The 18,274-nt window shown below is 39.7% G+C and overlaps 1 protein-coding gene across 1 annotated transcript in view; it reads left to right on the top strand.

Annotated features, from left to right (window-relative positions):
* The first annotated feature begins 453 nt into the window (after positions 1-453).
* Positions 454-18,274, top strand: part of APOB (apolipoprotein B) — a 51,452-nt gene continuing 33,631 nt past the window's right edge. The window contains exons 1-12 of the mRNA XM_032214224.1: positions 454-586; positions 5,611-5,726; positions 6,992-7,137; positions 9,418-9,571; positions 9,727-9,888; positions 11,096-11,220; positions 11,346-11,428; positions 13,720-13,942; positions 14,304-14,531; positions 16,333-16,450; positions 16,554-16,700; positions 17,322-17,530. Coding sequence (XP_032070115.1) covers positions 523-586; positions 5,611-5,726; positions 6,992-7,137; positions 9,418-9,571; positions 9,727-9,888; positions 11,096-11,220; positions 11,346-11,428; positions 13,720-13,942; positions 14,304-14,531; positions 16,333-16,450; positions 16,554-16,700; positions 17,322-17,530 — 1,775 coding nt within the window. The 5' untranslated portion in view covers positions 454-522. The remainder of the gene's footprint in view (positions 587-5,610; positions 5,727-6,991; positions 7,138-9,417; positions 9,572-9,726; positions 9,889-11,095; positions 11,221-11,345; positions 11,429-13,719; positions 13,943-14,303; positions 14,532-16,332; positions 16,451-16,553; positions 16,701-17,321; positions 17,531-18,274) is intronic.

Genomic DNA, 18,274 nt, shown 5'->3' with positions numbered 1-18,274 from the left:
GGGGTAGTAAGCCAACCTGGCTGATCTTTGGCAAACTGAACTGGTTGGTGATTATACTTATAGTTGTACTCTGGATCAAAGGATACCCTTTGGGTATTGTTTTCTATTCAGCGCTTTTAGCTAGCGCACGGAAATATATATTTTCTCCCTAAGTGATAGGTGCCTTTGGCTTCATAGCTAGGCATATTTTTTTTGCAAGCCCTTGCAATGAAATCTCCCCCATCAGTGATAAGACGTGACTGTACAATTTCAAAGGGCTATTCTGCTTCCCTGTGCCTTCTAACACCCATTGGCATGGCCTGAACCAGCTCAGAGTAGCTCACTGGGGCTGTTGCAAAGAGGATACAGGACTATAACCTTTGGACCTTTTGCAATTTGCTCTAAACGCTCTAAACCCTTTGGCTCAGCTGCTTTGCCTGGGAGTATTTAAAGGCAGGTCCAAGTAGGGACAGTCAAATTCACTCTGTTGTTGGAGGACGAGAAACAGAAGGAAGCAGAGCAACCCCAAGGTTGCCTTTCAACATGGGGCACCCACAGCTGTGGCCCCTGTTGCTGCTGCTTCTGCTAAGCAATGAGGCTTCAACACGTAAGTAGGGACCTCTCAGGTGGCCTGGGGGAGAGGGCCGGTTCTTTTTAACTCCAGAAACAACCTCGATGTGAAAATATTCAATAGTCAGGTGGCTAATAATAGGAGCGGTTTTGACAGATGATTAGAATTATGGCATGTTGTTGTAAGGAATTTATTAAAATAAGAATGGTTCTGGATCTGGCCCATTGGCATGCAAAGTGGTTTGTATCACCTACCTTCCATATTAGCATGTAGTATGGGCTCAACATACACATGATTTCAACTTTAGAGGGAATATCGGGAATTGAACAAATGATCTGATGGGTTGGAATCGTTTATAAGATGTTATAGAAATGCTGGTTCTGCTTATTTTTAGGGATAGTATTTGCCTAGGGGGATCCCTTCTGTCAAAGAGTTTCTTTCTTAGATTTATATCCTACTTTTTCCCATTTGAATCCCCTGTCTGGTTTTGGCTGTCGTTTAAAAAATAGAGATGATGAGACAATTTACAACTTGAAAATTAAATCTTTACCTAAGTTATTGCTTAGGAGAGTCAGAATAACAGTCAATAGTAGTTGTATCAAGAATATCCTTCCTTGGGAGTCCATCTATTTTGAGGCAGAAGGGGTCATTTCAGATTTAAACACCATAGGATTGAACAACGATGCACTTGCAATCATAAATAGGGCTTTCAGGGAGCCTAACGCAAATGTTAACTGGATTCAACAGGGCAGCCTAATAACCTCTTTATTTTATCAGGTATTATTTATCAACACTATTTACAGATCAGCCAGGTCTACAAGAGTTTGCATCTCAAGCCCCATCATGGATTAGATAGATCTGATTCCCCCCCCCCCCCCCCAGTATTTAAATTATTTGTCTGGTATTGCAATCAAGGTTGTATTTCAGTACTTGTACTTATTTCCATAGAGGATTGCCTGATTGGTACATTTAAGAAAGGATATGCTTGGATGGGAATCGTGTTGCTTGGAACAAAAGAAGTTTACTGGAGTTTGTGTCTTGTTTCTTTTTGTATCTGAATGGTTGTCATATTTCACACAGTGAGGTTGCTTCTCTGTGCATTTGTTGCCTACTTAAAAAAAATAGCATTCAGCAATATTATTTCCTCCACTATATTCTAAAGTTAATGATGGAACTCACTGGCTTCTGAGATGAAACAAGTTGGATCTATCAAGACTTGGATAAACACACAGGCATACTTATGGGTTACATCCAATGAGCTACATTCAATATTATGTGAGGAGATTTAAGAGAATATTCCTTGCAGAGAGGTTTATTGTTATTCATTATTATTATTTTTATAAATGGCTCAAGGCAACAAACATATCCACTGCACCTTCCTCCTCCAATTTACCCCACAACAATTCTGGGCTGAGAGAGATGTTGACTTTCGTGCCAAAGGTGAGACTAGAACTCACAATCTCCTGGTTTCTTGCCTGATGCTTTAACCACTAGACCAAACCAAGGCTCTTGGTTCCACAAAAATCTAGAGCAGGTTTAGAAAATGCAACAGTTTTGGGAGATACTTATTTAATCCAAATTAAGAGTCTCTTTATATGTGTTACCAGAAGCAGATAGACAGACAAATAGTAATATAAAAGAATTTTTAAAAAAACGATTCATTCAGAGACATGTATGAATTACATGTTTTATCTCACTGAAGCAGTCACTTTCAGGTTTTGTAGTAGATGGTGTTGATTTTTGCTAGTATGATTTTCACCCATGTCAATCAAACATGAATTGCTGTTTTCTGATCATCCAGGTATTTCTGTCTTAACTGTTAATACTACCCAACACAAAATATTGACCTCTTGTTAACAAAGAGAAAAAAAATCAACCTAGTTTTACAGTTCAATCAACAAGCTTAAGATCATCGTCTGAAATGGAGCCCTGCCTTAATACTTTAAAATCATATAAACAGCATAGTTTCATAGAAACTATATTACATTTTGCTAATATAATATACAATGGAAGCTGTGGGGTTTGGGTCTTTTTAATTTTTCATTGTTTTTATTATCAAGCCCATAAAAAAGGCCTATTCATCTGATACTTGATTTAATACAATAGAAGTCTATAACATTAAAAAAAACTATATCCATTTTGTAAAGAGAGAAATTCCTGGGCCTTTGTTTCCTGTTCATAAAAGGTTTTATAGACTACGAAAATGCTTGCACAAGAATCTATCCCAAATGTAAGACCAGACAGTATCACATGATTCTTTATTAGGGTTGTATTTTGCTAGCTATATTGCCTTAATTGTTGCTAGACAAATGATTTCTAAGCTGGAAAGGGCACAATTAATTGCATTTTTTAATTTACTCTACAGAATAAAAAAAATTATTCAATAGAAGACTTTCATTCTACGGAAGATGAAAGGAGTTACTTGAATAAGTATTTTATTCAAAATAAAAGCCCTGTTTGTTCAAGTAATTCCTTTTTAATATCTTCCTTTATGTGATTCCTTCTTTTTTCCTGGCTGCTATAGAATAATCATTAAGCAAACTTTCAGGTTGGACTGTCACAGAGTACATGCCAATATGTGCAACAAAATTATACACGCTTATGTGTATAATCTTTATTATGAACTCTTCAAACTTGGGAGAAGAATGAGCAAGCCACAAAGATTATTATATCTGTGCAATATTAATTGCCTGGAATCTACATCCATAAACTTTAATGTGATGCAGACAATCATTTTTGTTTGTGATGCTATATGGTAGCCAAACCTGGATTTTGGAAAGCAGGGCAGAAAAAATACTGACACTTTACGACTGATGCAAGAGAAGATTTTTGAGAATCCCATAGATAGTCATGATCACCAACATCCGATGACAGATATGGCACAAGAAGGAGAAAGATAGTCAAGGAAACAAATGGATTATGGGATAAATCAGACTTCTCATATTTTGGAGGCCTTAGCAAACGCCCTGCTTCCTTGAGAAGCCCACCATGGTGGTAGAAAAGGAAGGAAAGAGAAGAGAAAAGGCTGATCAGCAGAAGTAACAGATTAACAGAGATGAAAGGGACCTTGCAGGTCATCTAGTCCAACCCCCTGGCCAAGCAGGAGACCCTATATCTACCTCTACCTAGGATCGAACTTATAACCTTCAGTAAGGTGGCTGTAGAGGAACACAGCCTGAAGGGTCCAACTGAAGAACAGATACTTTTAGAAAACTTAAATCCATGTCATCGCTAAGAATCAATGCCAAGTTGTTAGCCCATCATCAGTTAACCAATCACTTGGAAGCTAATAGTAGAAGAAATTCTCTACGCTCTTTGAAATTATATTTCAGTATTTAAAATCTGATTCAGATTTGGGGCGGATGGGGGGAGAATAGGGAGAGTGACAAAATCAAGTAAGTAAATGTATCCGCAATACTTTTAAAAAACAAAAGCTATCCACTTGTGTTTAATATGGTGGTTATTTTATTTGTCCAGTGGATTGCAAAAGGATTTTTTTCTCCACTACTAAACCCTCTTCCTCTAAAATAATTACAGTAATGATGTACAATTTCTACTCAGACCATCCAAGTAATTTGCCTTCAGAAAACTGAAAGAATTTTAGCTTTACATACTATAGGGCTGGAAAATAAACTGTATTTATTGTTGTACTTCTCATGTTCCAAGTAGCGTTTACTTGGCTTTTGGCATATATTTTGATGGTTGTGGAGGAAGGGCAGAATAAAGGAAGCTGCATAATAATTTATTTCCCAGAATTATAATTGGGAAATGTTGGCATCTGTTTTTTTTAAGTTTTCACACATAACAGCAACACACACACATGGGAATGGCAAGGAAAGGACAGAAAGAGAAAATTGACTTGAAAATGAAATATTAGTAGAATTTGCAGATTAAAATCACAAGAGTCAAAGATCAGAAAGTGCTTATGAGCAACTCTGGAAAACTTGTTTATTCTTAAATGCTTGGCTGATTACATGGCGTTCTTCTGGAGGGTCAAAGTATCCTGTGAGTTTGTTTGCTCTCTGTCCCCTGATAAGCCTTGTTTTTCCAAACGTTGCCCTTTGGCGCCATCTACAGACAACATGGAGGTCTCACACTTTCAATCAAACAGAAATCGTCCAGATTTTTCAGTTTTATCTTATTAGCTTTGTAATGGCGGCTTTGCAAAAGAAGGGAAAGAGGAAGAAGTGGGATTTTTGCAGGTTTAGGATTCAACATTATATTTAGATGTAGGACGAAGAATGCTTGGTCAACCTATTTGAGAAAATATTAATCAAGGTATCTAGCACCTTTTTTTTCAAGACCACTACTAAGGGAGACTGAAATAGTAATGCTCATCAGCTGATCGTTTTCATTTAGTTGTCCCTGTATATCATGAATACCATAAATGCAGTGGTGGGATTCAAATAATTGAACAACCGTTTTTCTGCCCTAATGATTTCTTCCAACAACCAGTTCACCAAATTGCTCAGAAAGTTAACAACCAGTTCTCCTGATCTGGCTGAATCCCACCACTGCATACATGTGAGATTGTAGTTCCAGATGATCATGGTTATACAACTCCCATAATCCTGATCCAACAGGGGCATGGTAGCTAGAAAAAATAATACTGTTTTGCAATGCATCTCACTATGCTGTCTACATTTAAATGTATGTGTGGTATAATCATAGAAAGTAACTATTGTTTTAAGCTTTGTGCTTTCTCCAAAGAGCTCAAAACATTATTTGTACATCATTTTAGCCTCAAGAGAACCTAATAGAAAGATTAAGGAGAAATATGTTTATATTTTCAAATTAATCCAATGACTTGTGTCACAGAATAAGATTTGGTCTTGAATGTATTCCGATGTGCCCTGACAAAGTAACCATTTTTTTTACGCGGAATTGTTTGTAGTATCTCAACATGTCCTGAGAAAATAAATGACAGAAAAACAAAAAAAATAAGTTCTATGCGAATAAGTTATTTACTCAGAATGCATAATAAGATGGACTGCACTTATTTTGCAATCATTGAAATCCAAACAAGAGGAAATTCATTCAAACATACTTGTGTCTTCTAGGAGATGCAACCAGATTTAAGCCCTTTAGAAAGTACATCTATGATTATGAAACCGAAATCACAAATGGTGTGGCTGGAACAGCAGATTCCCACAGCGGCTCAAAAATTAAGTGCAAGGTAAGAAATGGGTAGGATCAAATATTTGGAGATAATCAGGCTGTACATCCTTCTCAACATACCAGCACCTTAAAACTATGTTCAAGTAGATGGGGAATTCACATATAGCAGAGAGAACATAAGCCTCCCCCCACCAAAAAAAACCCTAATAGTTGTTATTGTAATTGAGTTTAAATGGCTGATTTTAGCTAATGACTTGAGATCAGGGGTCTCCATCCTTTCCATTTGGAGGATGGGTAGAGGTGGCAGGGGTGGGGCAGTGGAAGAGAAGGCACAGTTTCACACACGTGCTCCTTTCACAAATGCAGCTTTGTGCACATGCTCACTGTCAGAGTTTGTCGCAAAAAATCAAATCCAGAAAGCACACAGAGATCACTGATTCAGCAGGATTCATTAACTTCTTTGTATACATCATAACACATGAATAAATGTACAATGCCAACAGCAGATTCTTCCAACGTGGTAGAAAGGAGAGATCAGTTTTCAGTTTCAATTCAGAGAGCAAACTAGATTCGTTCTCTTGCACAGACTCAGAGCTACATAGGTAAGCCACGCCTAGGCTCTGAGCCATCTGGCATGGCTCTCCGTCACCAAATAGTTCCCACTGGCTGACCCAGTTGTCATGCCTATACATTGGCTGACCTTGTTACCATGTCTTTGCCAGTTTTATGAATATTCTGACACTCACCCACCACTTCCACAGACCAGGTCTGAACAGGCTACGGCAGCAAACTCTGGTTAGGGATCCCTCCTCTAGATCTCATATGTGCTACATACAAAATACAGCTGTTTAAAGTTTATTCCTAACAACTCTTTTCTGGCTAAAGCTAGAGACATTCTCTGTTTTTTTAATATATATATATATATAACAAGTATAATCTACTCCTCTCTATAGCCAATTTCTCTGATCACAATCCCATCTGATCTGCATAGCATTCTAGTCAAAACTGTGGAAATGATCTAATGTATATCAAACGATGCCAGCAGATTGATGAACTGAAGCCCTGAATCCTAATTTTATTTAGTACAGCAATGGCCATGGGTGCTCCCCTCCTTCCCTGGGCTTAATTCCACTGCTCTCTTTTAAACATCTTAATTACTGCAGCTAAGTAATTAAGTAGCAGGATCCCCAGCCATCTGTACACAGCTGCACGGGAAAGTGGCAGTAGCTGTTCTGAAAACATCCTGCACGATATGCCCAAATGATTCCAGACTAATTGGCTTCATAGCCAGTGTTTTACACCTTTAAACTTCTCTGTTTTCAGGTTGAGCTGGAAGTTCCACAACTCCATAACTTTGTCCTGAAGATGAACCAGTGTATCCTTGAAGAGGTGTATGGTATTGATGCCCAGGGAAAGGCTCTGTTAAAGAAATCGAAGAATTCAGATGAATTTGCTGCTGCCATGTCCCAGTAAGAAAAAGCCCTAGCTAATTTTCTATAGGATTCTAACGCTAACTAAATGTTTTCTGACGTGAGTGACATTGAATACTGAGCAATCCCATCGGAATAGAGCTGGAAGGGACCTTGGAGGTCTTCTAGTCCAACCCTCTCTGCTGATGCAGGAAAACCTATAATATTTCAGACAAGTGACTGTCCAGTCTCTTCTTAAAGACCTCCAGTGATGAAGCATCTACAACTTCTGAAGGAAAGCCATTCATTCCACTGGTTAATTCCCCACACTGTTAGGAAGTTTAAATATTCCTTAATATCCTTAAATATCCCAGGTTGCTTCTCTCCTTGATTACTTTCCATCCATTGTTTCTTGTCTTGACCTTTGCTCCTTTGGAAAATAAGTTGAACCCCTCTTCTTTGGGGCAGCCCATCAAATAGTGGAATACTGCTATCATGACAGCTATGTCTAAGGGTGGGCTTCAAACATTTCAGCAATGCGTTCTCTGCTCGGTTGCTGGGTGGGTGTGGCCTAGTCGGCCTCCTGCACCACGGTGGGGGGGTGCGTTTTTGCCTTCCCCAGACTACAGAGGCTTTCCTCAAGCCTCTGGGAGGGCAAAAACTGCCTTCCCATGGCTCTGGAGGCCTTCCAGGAGGGCCGTTTTTTCCCCTCCCCGAGCCTCCATGTGGGCCCTGCACTGCATCCAAAATAGGTCATGTGGAGACTCCTGTGAGGGATGTGGTGGGGTGGCAGGGTGTGTGTGGTAGGTGGGGCGGGGCCAGCCAGGGGTGGCATTGAGAGGTTCTCTGAACCGGCCATAATGTTAGCTACAGGTTCTCCCAAACCCGGCCGAACCTGTAGCAGCCCACCCCTGGTTGTGTCCCAAAGGAAGAACCACAGAATGAACTGTACAGTTCTGTTGCAGATAACTTTTATCCTACACTCAGACACAGTGTGTTGCTACAGCATTCCATAAGCTTTGAAGCAACTGGCCTTATCTTATCCAGAAGCCTGCTTTTCTTCATATCTTTAATGATCATCTTTCTGATATTCTTCATGGAGCAGAACATGAATAGTCTGGATGCTTTCATGTAAAGCATCCAGTAAAGCATCCAGCCGGAAATCTCTTTTGCAGGCATAGAGCCCCATGTAGGAAGGAAAGGTTTTAGATTTCCAAACACCCGTTCATTTTTTTCCAAAGTTGTGAAACACAAATTCAGGGGGAGGAAACCCCCATTTTTGCAAGTCACCTATGAAAAAATTTTTAGGAACACAAGTGTTTTATTTCTTTGTCTGTTGGAAGAACATTTCAAGCAGAAGGTGGTTTGAAAACAGAGTTTTGCTAAACAATTCGGGACATATAAAATTGTATATGGACAAGGAAGGACCTGCTCTTTGTTATGACAATCATTAAAACCATGTCACCAGCAATTGCCAGAATGCATTTTAAACAGAAACACATAAAAAGAGAGAAAGAAGAATTCCAGATACAAATGAGGAAAAAATGCCCTGAGGCATTTCAGAAAAAATAAACTCCTTTTAGTGGAACTCCATTCCATTGCAAATTTAAAAAAAAAACTTTTTTAAAAAAAGGAACACATTTTCTGAAATGCATTGGGCCAAATAAAATCTTGGGATTTCTCCTTCTCTCTTTTGTTTTCTTTATGCATCATGACATATACTGTAATATTTTCTTTTTTTTAAAAAAAAGTAGATATGATCCTGGCGGAGATCCTACAATTTGGGGAGAAGAGATATCTATATATTTCAACTATAACAGAGAAGCTTGACGATGATGATGATTTATAGATATGTAACGAAAATCTATATAATATTCTATCATAGAGAATAGTTGGAGAGACAATATGCTAGGCATGGAGCTATTTTATAATGTAAAAGAAATCAGGAAAAATATGACAATCAACTATCACACTTAAAGGTTTTAAAACTAATGTAGGATTCTTTATGAGACTGCCTGGTGTGAACAGATTGGGTTCAGAGAATGATATACTGCCAAGCATCATGATAAAGTCGACTGAAGTGATTCATGAGGATGGTGCAAGCAATTGGTGCATTGTGAAACATACTTAAAAAGCTCTTGAAGATAGAAACAAGCCATAGCAATCCAAAATGCTTTGGAACCCCCAAGTGGTAATAGATGCTGGGGAATAGACCCAAGAACGAGATGGCTGGAAAAACAAACAGAAGACTATTGAAGACTATGGGATTGGCTGGAACGTGAAGAAATGTTCAACTATGTTTTTCTTTCTCTAAATATGTAAATTTTTTTGTTTGGACAGATATGAGCTGAAAGTCAAAATTCAGGATGAGAGGAACGTTGAGCTGTATCCTGTGGACAATGAAGCTACACATATACTCAACATCAAAAGAGGCATCGTCTCTGCTCTCCTTGTGCCAACAGAGGCAGAAGACAATATCCAAACATTGCCCATGGTAAAAGAACATATCCATCCTGTTTTCTTTCAATGAATATGATTAAATATGGCTCAGTGACCCAGGCAAACTGTTGCCCCTGTGAGAAGGGGTTTTTGGGTCGTTAAACATGCTTTGATTGACTATAGAGAAATGTGGTATTTTTGTCTTTGTAGGATACGGTCTATGGAGAATGTGACAGCAACATTGAAGTAAAAAATAGAAAAAGCAATGCTCCTAATTTAGTAGACATTGAAATAACAAGAAATCTGAAATCTTGTGAGAACTTCAACCCTATCAGAGATTATGTCAGCCCAATTGCTTTCATTAAAGGCTTGGTAAGTACACGGAGCATGAGAGAAAATATGCACTATTTGTGTTATATGACTGGGATATACCCCATTTTCCATAATCACTATCATTACGAAATTAAGCTATCATTTTTATCAATATAATTTAATGAAATATCTTTTCTCGGAGATCAAGTAAGATTTTTTTTTTTAATGAGCAAACCAAGTATTAAAATTAAAAAAGTGAAATGCAAGTTTCTAGCAGGAGTCGTGATCCAAGATCCTCACTTTGTTTTGTTCTTGGGATTGGCCTTTCTAAACCTATGAAGTGGTTCACAACATGCAGAAGATCTCAGATTAAATTGGGGCATTCTGCCTAAAAAGTAAATCCTTTTGCTCCTTTTTTTATTTCCTCTGGGAGGGGCCTTTCATCGTCCACCTTTGGCCTTACTCCCAAGTCGACTCCTGTTCTTTAGCTGTTCCCTTCATCTGGCAACTCTGCGCATGCGCACACTGGGAACAGGCTCCAGCTGTTCATCTGCTTCACTGATGTCTGACTCTGAAGGCAGCTGATAACAGGCATATGGCTCTGCCCCCCTCTCTGCCTCTGACACAGAGCCTTCATCAGAGCCTTCCCCAGACTCCAGGACTAGCCCATGTTCCTCCCCAACCTCCTCATTGTCTGAATCTGCTGCCAGCTCCACTGGCAGGCCACAACAGTTTTTTAAAATTGTTGCTAATATAAATGATAAATAGTGATAGGTATGGATTAAACTGGAATTTTATATGATTTTTTTCAAGGGAGGAAGATCATTTAACTGTATATTTGTTATCCAAATGGAAATGCAGCAAAAGCAATTCCAATCCACACCGGCTCACCAAAAGAGATGACAAGCTAAACAAGTCGTCATAGAAATCATATTCTAGGGACGGCAGCCCTAATTGTTATTCTGGTCACTGTAAATAATCAAATACTGTTTGAAGATGACCCACCAGTTTGGGTAGAAGAAGGACTGAATGTTCCATTCTTCCTTTGCTCCATCCACATTTGTACTAGAACGATTAGCAAGAAGGGAAATAGTCAGCAAGTCCAATGCAATATAAAAATGCAGCATTTCTAGATGAAATGGTGAAACTCTCTAGGTCCCTCCTCTATGATTCCCAGCACGAAAGTAACATTAATGGATTTTTTTTAAAAAATAAGCTTATAGTGGTTTTGGTTTTGAATCTAATTCAACTCCAATTTTGTTTGTAGAATGCACCTTTATCCACCCTGATAAGCAGCAACCAGCATTGCCAATACACTGTGGATACAAAGAAAAAGCATATATCTGAAGCCATTTGCACTGAGAAACACTTGTTCCTGCCTTCCTCGTACAAGTAAGTTGCATAAGGTTATTCCCCCGACCTCTTCCTGATCACAGTTTACATCTATGCTTGCAAACCACACCACGTTACTTTATACCAAGCTTTGTATTGCTTTTTTTCCCCACTTATTGCAATAGAAATCAATATGGCATGATGGCGAAAGTCATTCAAACTCTGAAATATGAAAGCATTGCCAACATCAACAACAGGAACATGGATGGTAAGTCTTTAAGCAATGGTTTCCACTTTGATTTAGTTCCTATCAGTCATGGAAGGCAGGGGTCCAGACCTCCAGTTTGTGGATTGGCACCACCTGCCAGAAACCAGGCCACATAAACAATCCATGGGAATTGGAAGCCCCATCCGCGGGAAGCAGGCAGCATGCAAAACCATACCCCTCCAGTCGGTAGAAAGCCCTCTCTCCATGAAACCGGTCCCTGGTGCCCAAAAGGTTGGGACTCACTGATGTAAGGGGGGGGGGTTCTATGTTACCCATAGAGGGGAAAAAATGAACCAATATTTTACCTACCTGGTTTCCTAGAGGAGGCCTTAAAGGAAGTATTTAGGTTTATTAATTGACCGAAGAATTGTCCGTTAGAAGGAAATAATGGAAGCAGCCACAGTTGTGGAGTGCAGTATCTCATTGACTATTATGCTTCTTTAGAGCATTAATAAAGATTTTAAAATCATCAGTGCAAAGGCTGAATGCTTTAATAATTACCCCCATGCAATACGGAGAGGAATTGTGAGCAAATTTGTTTTGATTTATTTTTTAGTATTTTAGTATTTTATTAGGATTTATAGGCCGCCCTTTTCCCTGAGGGGACTCAGGGCGGCTTACAATCATTAGGGAGGGGGTGCAATTCAAAATAAACAATATGTGAGCAAAATAAAATAATAAAAACACAACTTGCATTCAACATTCAACACTCGGGTGGGGCAAATTAGAGGCTTATCCCCAGGCCTGTTGGGATAGCCAGGTCTTGAGGGCTGCGCGGAAGGCCTGGACGGTGGTGAGGGTGCGTATCTCGATGGGGAGATCATTCCACAGGGTCGGAGCTGCAGCAGAAAAGGCTCTCCTCCGTGTAGTCGCCAGTCGACATTGACTGGCGGATGGAATTCGGAGGAGGCCCAGTCTGTGCGATCTTATCGGTCGGAGGGAGGTAATCGGCAGAAGGCGGTCTCTCAAGTACTCAGATCCACTACCATGAAGGGCTTTAAAGATGGTCAACATGACTCAGGCACAGAAGGCAACAAGATCTTTGGCTGGTCGTTTTTTTTAAAAGAGTATCAAGCCCATCAGGATTAGTTAGCAAAATCTATTTACCACTGGTGACTTGAGCCGTGGTAAACACACACATCGGGTTAATGTTTCCTATTAGACTCATTTGGAAATAGAAGCATTTCAATGTGACATTATCCCAGTTGGAACGAAGCTGAAACACTTCCGGTTTGCTCACCTGGACATCCGGCTAGCTTACAAACGAAGAAAATTGATTCTTTTGCCAGAGTCCAGGATGAGAGTTTGTATCCTTGAATGATGTAACATAAAACTTACTATGATAACTAATGCAGTCAGTTGTCGACTTACAACAATTCATTTAGTGACCATTCAAAGTTACAACGGCAGTGAAAAAGTGACATGACCATTTTTCACACTTCTGACCGTTGCAATATCTCCATGGACATGTGATTAAAATTCAGGTTCTTGGCAACTGGTTCATATTTATGACTGTTGCAGTGCCCCAGGGTCGAGCCGAGGAGGCACAGTGGTTAAATGCAGCACTGCCGGCTACTTCAGCTGACTGCAGTTCTGCAGTTCGGCTGTTCAAATCTCACCGGCTCAGGGTTGACCCAGCCTTCCATCCTTCCGAGGTGGGTAAAATGAGGACCCGGATTGTTGGGGGCAATATGCTGACTCTGTAAAACCGCTTAGAGAGGCTTGAAAGGCCTATGAAGCGGTATATAAGTCTAACTGCTATTGCTATTGCTATGTGATTCCATTTTACAACCTTCTGCTCAGCAAAGTCAATGGGGAAACCAGATCACTTAAAAATCGTGTTACTAACTTAACAATTGCAGTGATTCACTTAACAACTATGGCAATAAAGGTCGTAAAGTAGGGCAAAACTCACTTAATATATGTCTCAGCAGCAGAAATTTTAGGCTCAATTATGGACATACATTGAGAACTACTTGTACTGCAGTAAGTTAATAGCCGTTGTACCTCATGCTGGCTAAGCATTGGTGGAACAAAGTTAGGTATCTAGACTTTGCTTATTCCCTGTATGCACCAGAGGCATCCATATTTCACATCATTCCAGAGGATCCTTCAACTTGTAGGAATATCTTTAGGGTGGGCATGAGTGGTTACAGTTGGAATTCCACTCAGACAAAGCTGACTCTTGAAATAGCACAAAACAACTACTTGTTGTTCAACTATCCTTTGAGCTTGGCAGTGACGTAATGGTATCAATTTGAAAGATGCTTTTTTTTTCTTCTCCCCCCCAGTTACTGGCCTGATAAAGAGAGAACTGTCTTTGGAGAAGGTGGAGGCCAAAATTCTCAGGCATGGTGATGCCGTTCTGAAAAGTCTTCAAGAATTAAAAAAACTGTCAGTCTCTCAGCAGAACCATAAAAGAGCCAACTTGTTCTACAGATTTGTTACTGGCCTGAGAAGCTTGCATAACAGCACACTTGGCCCAATGGTGCCAAAGTTGATGGAAACATCCAGGTATTTCATCATCATCTGTTGACTTATTGTAATAGAACCCTACAGTGGAAAGAAATAGGCCACCCAATGGATGTTCAATCGTATGCCTTGACCCTATGACTTGGCCATAATCAACTTACACTGAAGCCAATGCTGATGAATATAAGTCAGGGAGAATAGTGGGCAAAGATTTTACTAGCAGAGCATAGAAGACTCGGTATGGCTCTGTGGATAATCTACTTTTGTGACAAGATTTATTTACTTCTCCCTATATCAGTGTTGGCGAAACTTTTCGGCAACAAGTGCCAAAATGGGAGCATGCACATGCCTTTGAATACATTCTAATTCCTCTGCTTTTTTCTTTTCTTTTCTTTTTTTATAGAGCCATCACAATCCAGGCCCTGGTTCAGTGTGGAACCCCAGAATGCTTGGGAGCTATCCTTCAAATATTGAGGACTAGCGACATTGACCCTCTGGTGGCAGATGCAGTCACATTCAGCTTGGGACTGCTACCTTCTCCGTGCACAAAAACAATACGGGAGATTCTAAATATGGCTCAGTACCATCCAAGCCGAGCATCTTTCTATGCCTTGAGCCATTCAGTGAATAGGTATGTGATAACTTAGTGTATTTTTGATAAGAAGAGTTGTTGCTTAGGAATATAATTTAGCTAATGCAGCATTCACTAAAGTTGTCATTAGGAGTGCAACTGTTAACATAATGAATTGCTTAAATTAAGCCGCTATTAACATTTTAATTGACTGAAAATGAGCATCTTTTGGGCACGAAACCAGCAGTAATGCTGGCAACAACCCACCCCTGCCTTTGAGAACATGAGAACTGCCACGTGAGCCTTCATTGTTATGACTTTTGCATTATATATGTTACCAGCAATGTGTGTAAAACTGGCCTTGTATAGATTGCCTAGGATATCTATAGAATGTGTGAGGTTTTTAATTGCAATTTTAATAGATTTGTATGCCGCCCAATTCCGAAGGACTCTGGGTGGCTTATATAAAACAGTTTAAAAATATTTAAAAGAGTTTAAAATACAAAACAGAACAGATTAAAAAAACACAACATACACTCAATAATAGTGGGGCTGAAGTCCAATCAAATATCCGCAGCCCCAGGCCTGCCAGAACAGCCAGGTCTTAACAGACTTTTGGAAGGCCGAGAGAGTAGGGAGGGTCCGGATCTCAGGGGGTAGATCGTTCCAGAGGGCCGGGGCAGCTACAGAGAAGGCTCTTCCCCGAGGAGCCGCCAGATGACATTGTGTGGTCGACGGTACCCGGAGAAGGCCCGCCCTGTGGGATCTTATTGGGCGCTGGGAGGTATGTTGCAGGAGGCGGTCATGGAGATATCCAGGTCCTAGGCCATGTAGGGCTTTAAAGGTGATAACCAGCACCTTGAAGTGTGTTCGGAGACCGATAGGAAGCCAGTGCAGCTCATGGAGGATAGGTGTAATATGGGTGTACCTAGGTACACCCAGTATCACTCGCACGGCTGCATTCTGGACCAATTATAGTCTCCAAACACTTTTCAAGGGCAGCCCCATGTAGGGCACAAGAAATCTCTTGGTTACCTTAATATGCAATTTACTTGTCCTAGGCATTGTTTATAATAACCCTAACCCTTTATTGAAAAGTTGTGTATGAAAGAGAAAGAAAAAAATGCAAAATAGGTCGTTCTTACTGAGAAAAAAACAGGAGAAAAAAGACCAATATTGACCAACAAGGAAGGCTAGAATTGCATTTTACCTGGATTATTTTATACTTTTGACAGTTTGCCTTTTCACATTGCATAAAATGCGATGTGAGAACCATTAAGTGCTTTTTTTTAATACTTTGACATAACATTTTTGGCATTCTTTAGATTTCCTACCCATTCTATAAAATGCCTAATTTGACACAGTGATGGAAACATATACATTCTCTCCCCCTCCTAATGCACATCCTTTAAAAGATGCTAACCAGGGGGTGGGCTTCCCAAATTTTAGCAACAGGTTCTCTGCCTGGTTGCTGGGTGGGCATGGCCAAGTCGGCCTCCTGCACTATGGCGGGGACATTTTCACCCTCCCTTGGCTCCAGAGGCTTTCCTCGAGCCTCCAGGAGGGAGAAAATGTCCTCCCTCAGGCTCCAGAGGCCTCCAAAGGCTGGAAATGAGCCCGTTTTTGGACTTCCAAAACTTCCAGGTGTCCTGTTTTTTACCCTCCCCGAGCCTCCGCGCAGCCCCTGTACTTACTGTACAAAATGGGCCTCGTGGAGACTCCTGGGAGGGGGGCAGGATGGGGGGCAGGTGGGCAAGGAGGGGCCAGCCAGGAGCGGAACTTGCAGATTTACAAATTTCACATATTAAATTATCTTGCAAATTTTGAAAGATCTTTCCAAGTTTCCAATCTTATTTTCCAGATTCTACTCTCAGAAAAAAATAATTACACCAGAGTTAACAGATGTTGCAAACTTTGTAACATCTTTGCTTGGCAACGAATGTTCAGGAAATGAAGACCTCACCTTCCTGACCTTGAGGGTAATTGTTTGTAAAAAAATACCAACTTTTAACATTGCAGATTAATATTACTTGGTGGGGAGGGGAAAAAAACTAAACTTGTATTTTCTGTTGTGCTATACAGGCCATTGGCAATATGGGAAATGTTTTGGAAAATGTCAATCCCAATGTGAAACAGTCCCTAAAACTATGCATTCGAAGTAATGTTGCATCCCTTGACGTCCAGAAAGCAGCTATTCAGGCACTGAGAAAAATGGATCTAAATGATGAGGTAAAGCTGACTACTCTGTAACTTAATATGCTTTTTCAAATATTCTGGGTTTTTTTATGGGTATCGAACAAATCTCATCTCTAAAGATACAACAAATTTCACATACATTGGCTAAATTAGTTTCAAGGTATTGTTTTGAATAAAAGTGAAGTCATATGATTCTATTAATCATATTAATATCAAAAATGGACTTCAAACATTTTGATTTTCCATAAGAATGTAGCTTATGATTCCTTTGTTTGTGTAATAGACATTTGGAGAATTAGATAATCAATAGCAATAGCACCTAGACTTATATTCCACTCCATAGTGCTGTATAGCACTCTGTGGTTTACAGAATCAACATATTGGCCCCAACAATCTGGGTTCTCATGTTACTGACCTAGGAAGGATAGAAGGGTGAGTCAACCATGAGTTGGTCAGGATCGAACTCCTGGCTGTGGGCAGAGTTAGCCTGCAATACCACATTCCAACCCATTACGCCACCACAGCTCTGGTGAGTTTTAAATGCACTAAATCCTAAATTAGCAATTAAACCAGCATAGCATAGCAAATCTAGCATAACAATTAAACTAATCACAACTGCTTAGGAAAATGCTACATTTTTTCCTTTTATTTCAGGATCGTGGAATGCTAATTAGAGTCTTCCAGGAGGCCCCTTCCCCAGCTGATAAACGTTTAGCGGCATATCTCCTACTGATGAAATACCCTTCCAATGATTTTTCCAGAATCATTAAAATTGCTTTGAGGGACAAGAATGAACAAGTGAAAAATTTCGTAGCTTCCCACATTGCCAATGTCTTAGATACTACTGATTTTTACAATGAACCGTAAGTCATTTTCAAATCTGCTGAAATTGTTTCATACTTTATGTTTTAGTTGAGGTTATGCTTTAACCTTAATGAATAACTTCATGAACTTCATAAACTGTTTCAACTTCTCCACTCATTGTATTCCAAAACAACTAGACCCAAAGATAGTTTCTTTGGGTCTAGTTGTTTAGATAGTAGGCTGTATTGCTATTATCCTTGTCATCTTTTCATCTTCTCCTATTTCTCACCTCTCATATTTCCTATTACCTTCTCCTAATGGTATATTATGATTTATCAATTGTTGTTTGTATCTTATGATTTATGTTGTTTGTATATATGCTGAGAGTTTATGTACTGGACACAATTCCTTGTGTGTCCAATCAAACTTGACCAATGAAGAATTCTATTCTATTCTATTCTATTCTATTCTGTTCTGTCATTTTCTGTTCTGTTCTGTGTTGTTCTGTTCTGTAACTCAAAGCCTGATTCCATAAGTGGATGTCCTGTGAGGCCAAAATTAAATGGATTAACCTCAGTGCCTTTGTGTGGGGGCTAAAGAACACCTCTTTGAGGTGTTTTTGAGATATTGAGGCATGTATCAAAGAGAGCTGAACAAATCAAAAATGGACCTGCCTCTAAATGAAAAGATTTTCCAAAATTCTCTGTGCAATCTTGATACTCTTGGAACTTTTTCTTGAAAGATGATGAAGGCAGAAGGAAAAGCTGAAGCAAAATTGCTCCCCTTTGGAAGTAGGCTATTAA

This window comes from Thamnophis elegans, chromosome 3 (assembly GCF_009769535.1).
Source record: "Thamnophis elegans isolate rThaEle1 chromosome 3, rThaEle1.pri, whole genome shotgun sequence".
NCBI classification, from domain to species: domain Eukaryota; kingdom Metazoa; phylum Chordata; class Lepidosauria; order Squamata; family Colubridae; genus Thamnophis; species Thamnophis elegans.
The sequence above is the reverse complement of the archived record's forward strand: the minus strand, read 5'-3'. Positions and strand labels throughout refer to the sequence as shown.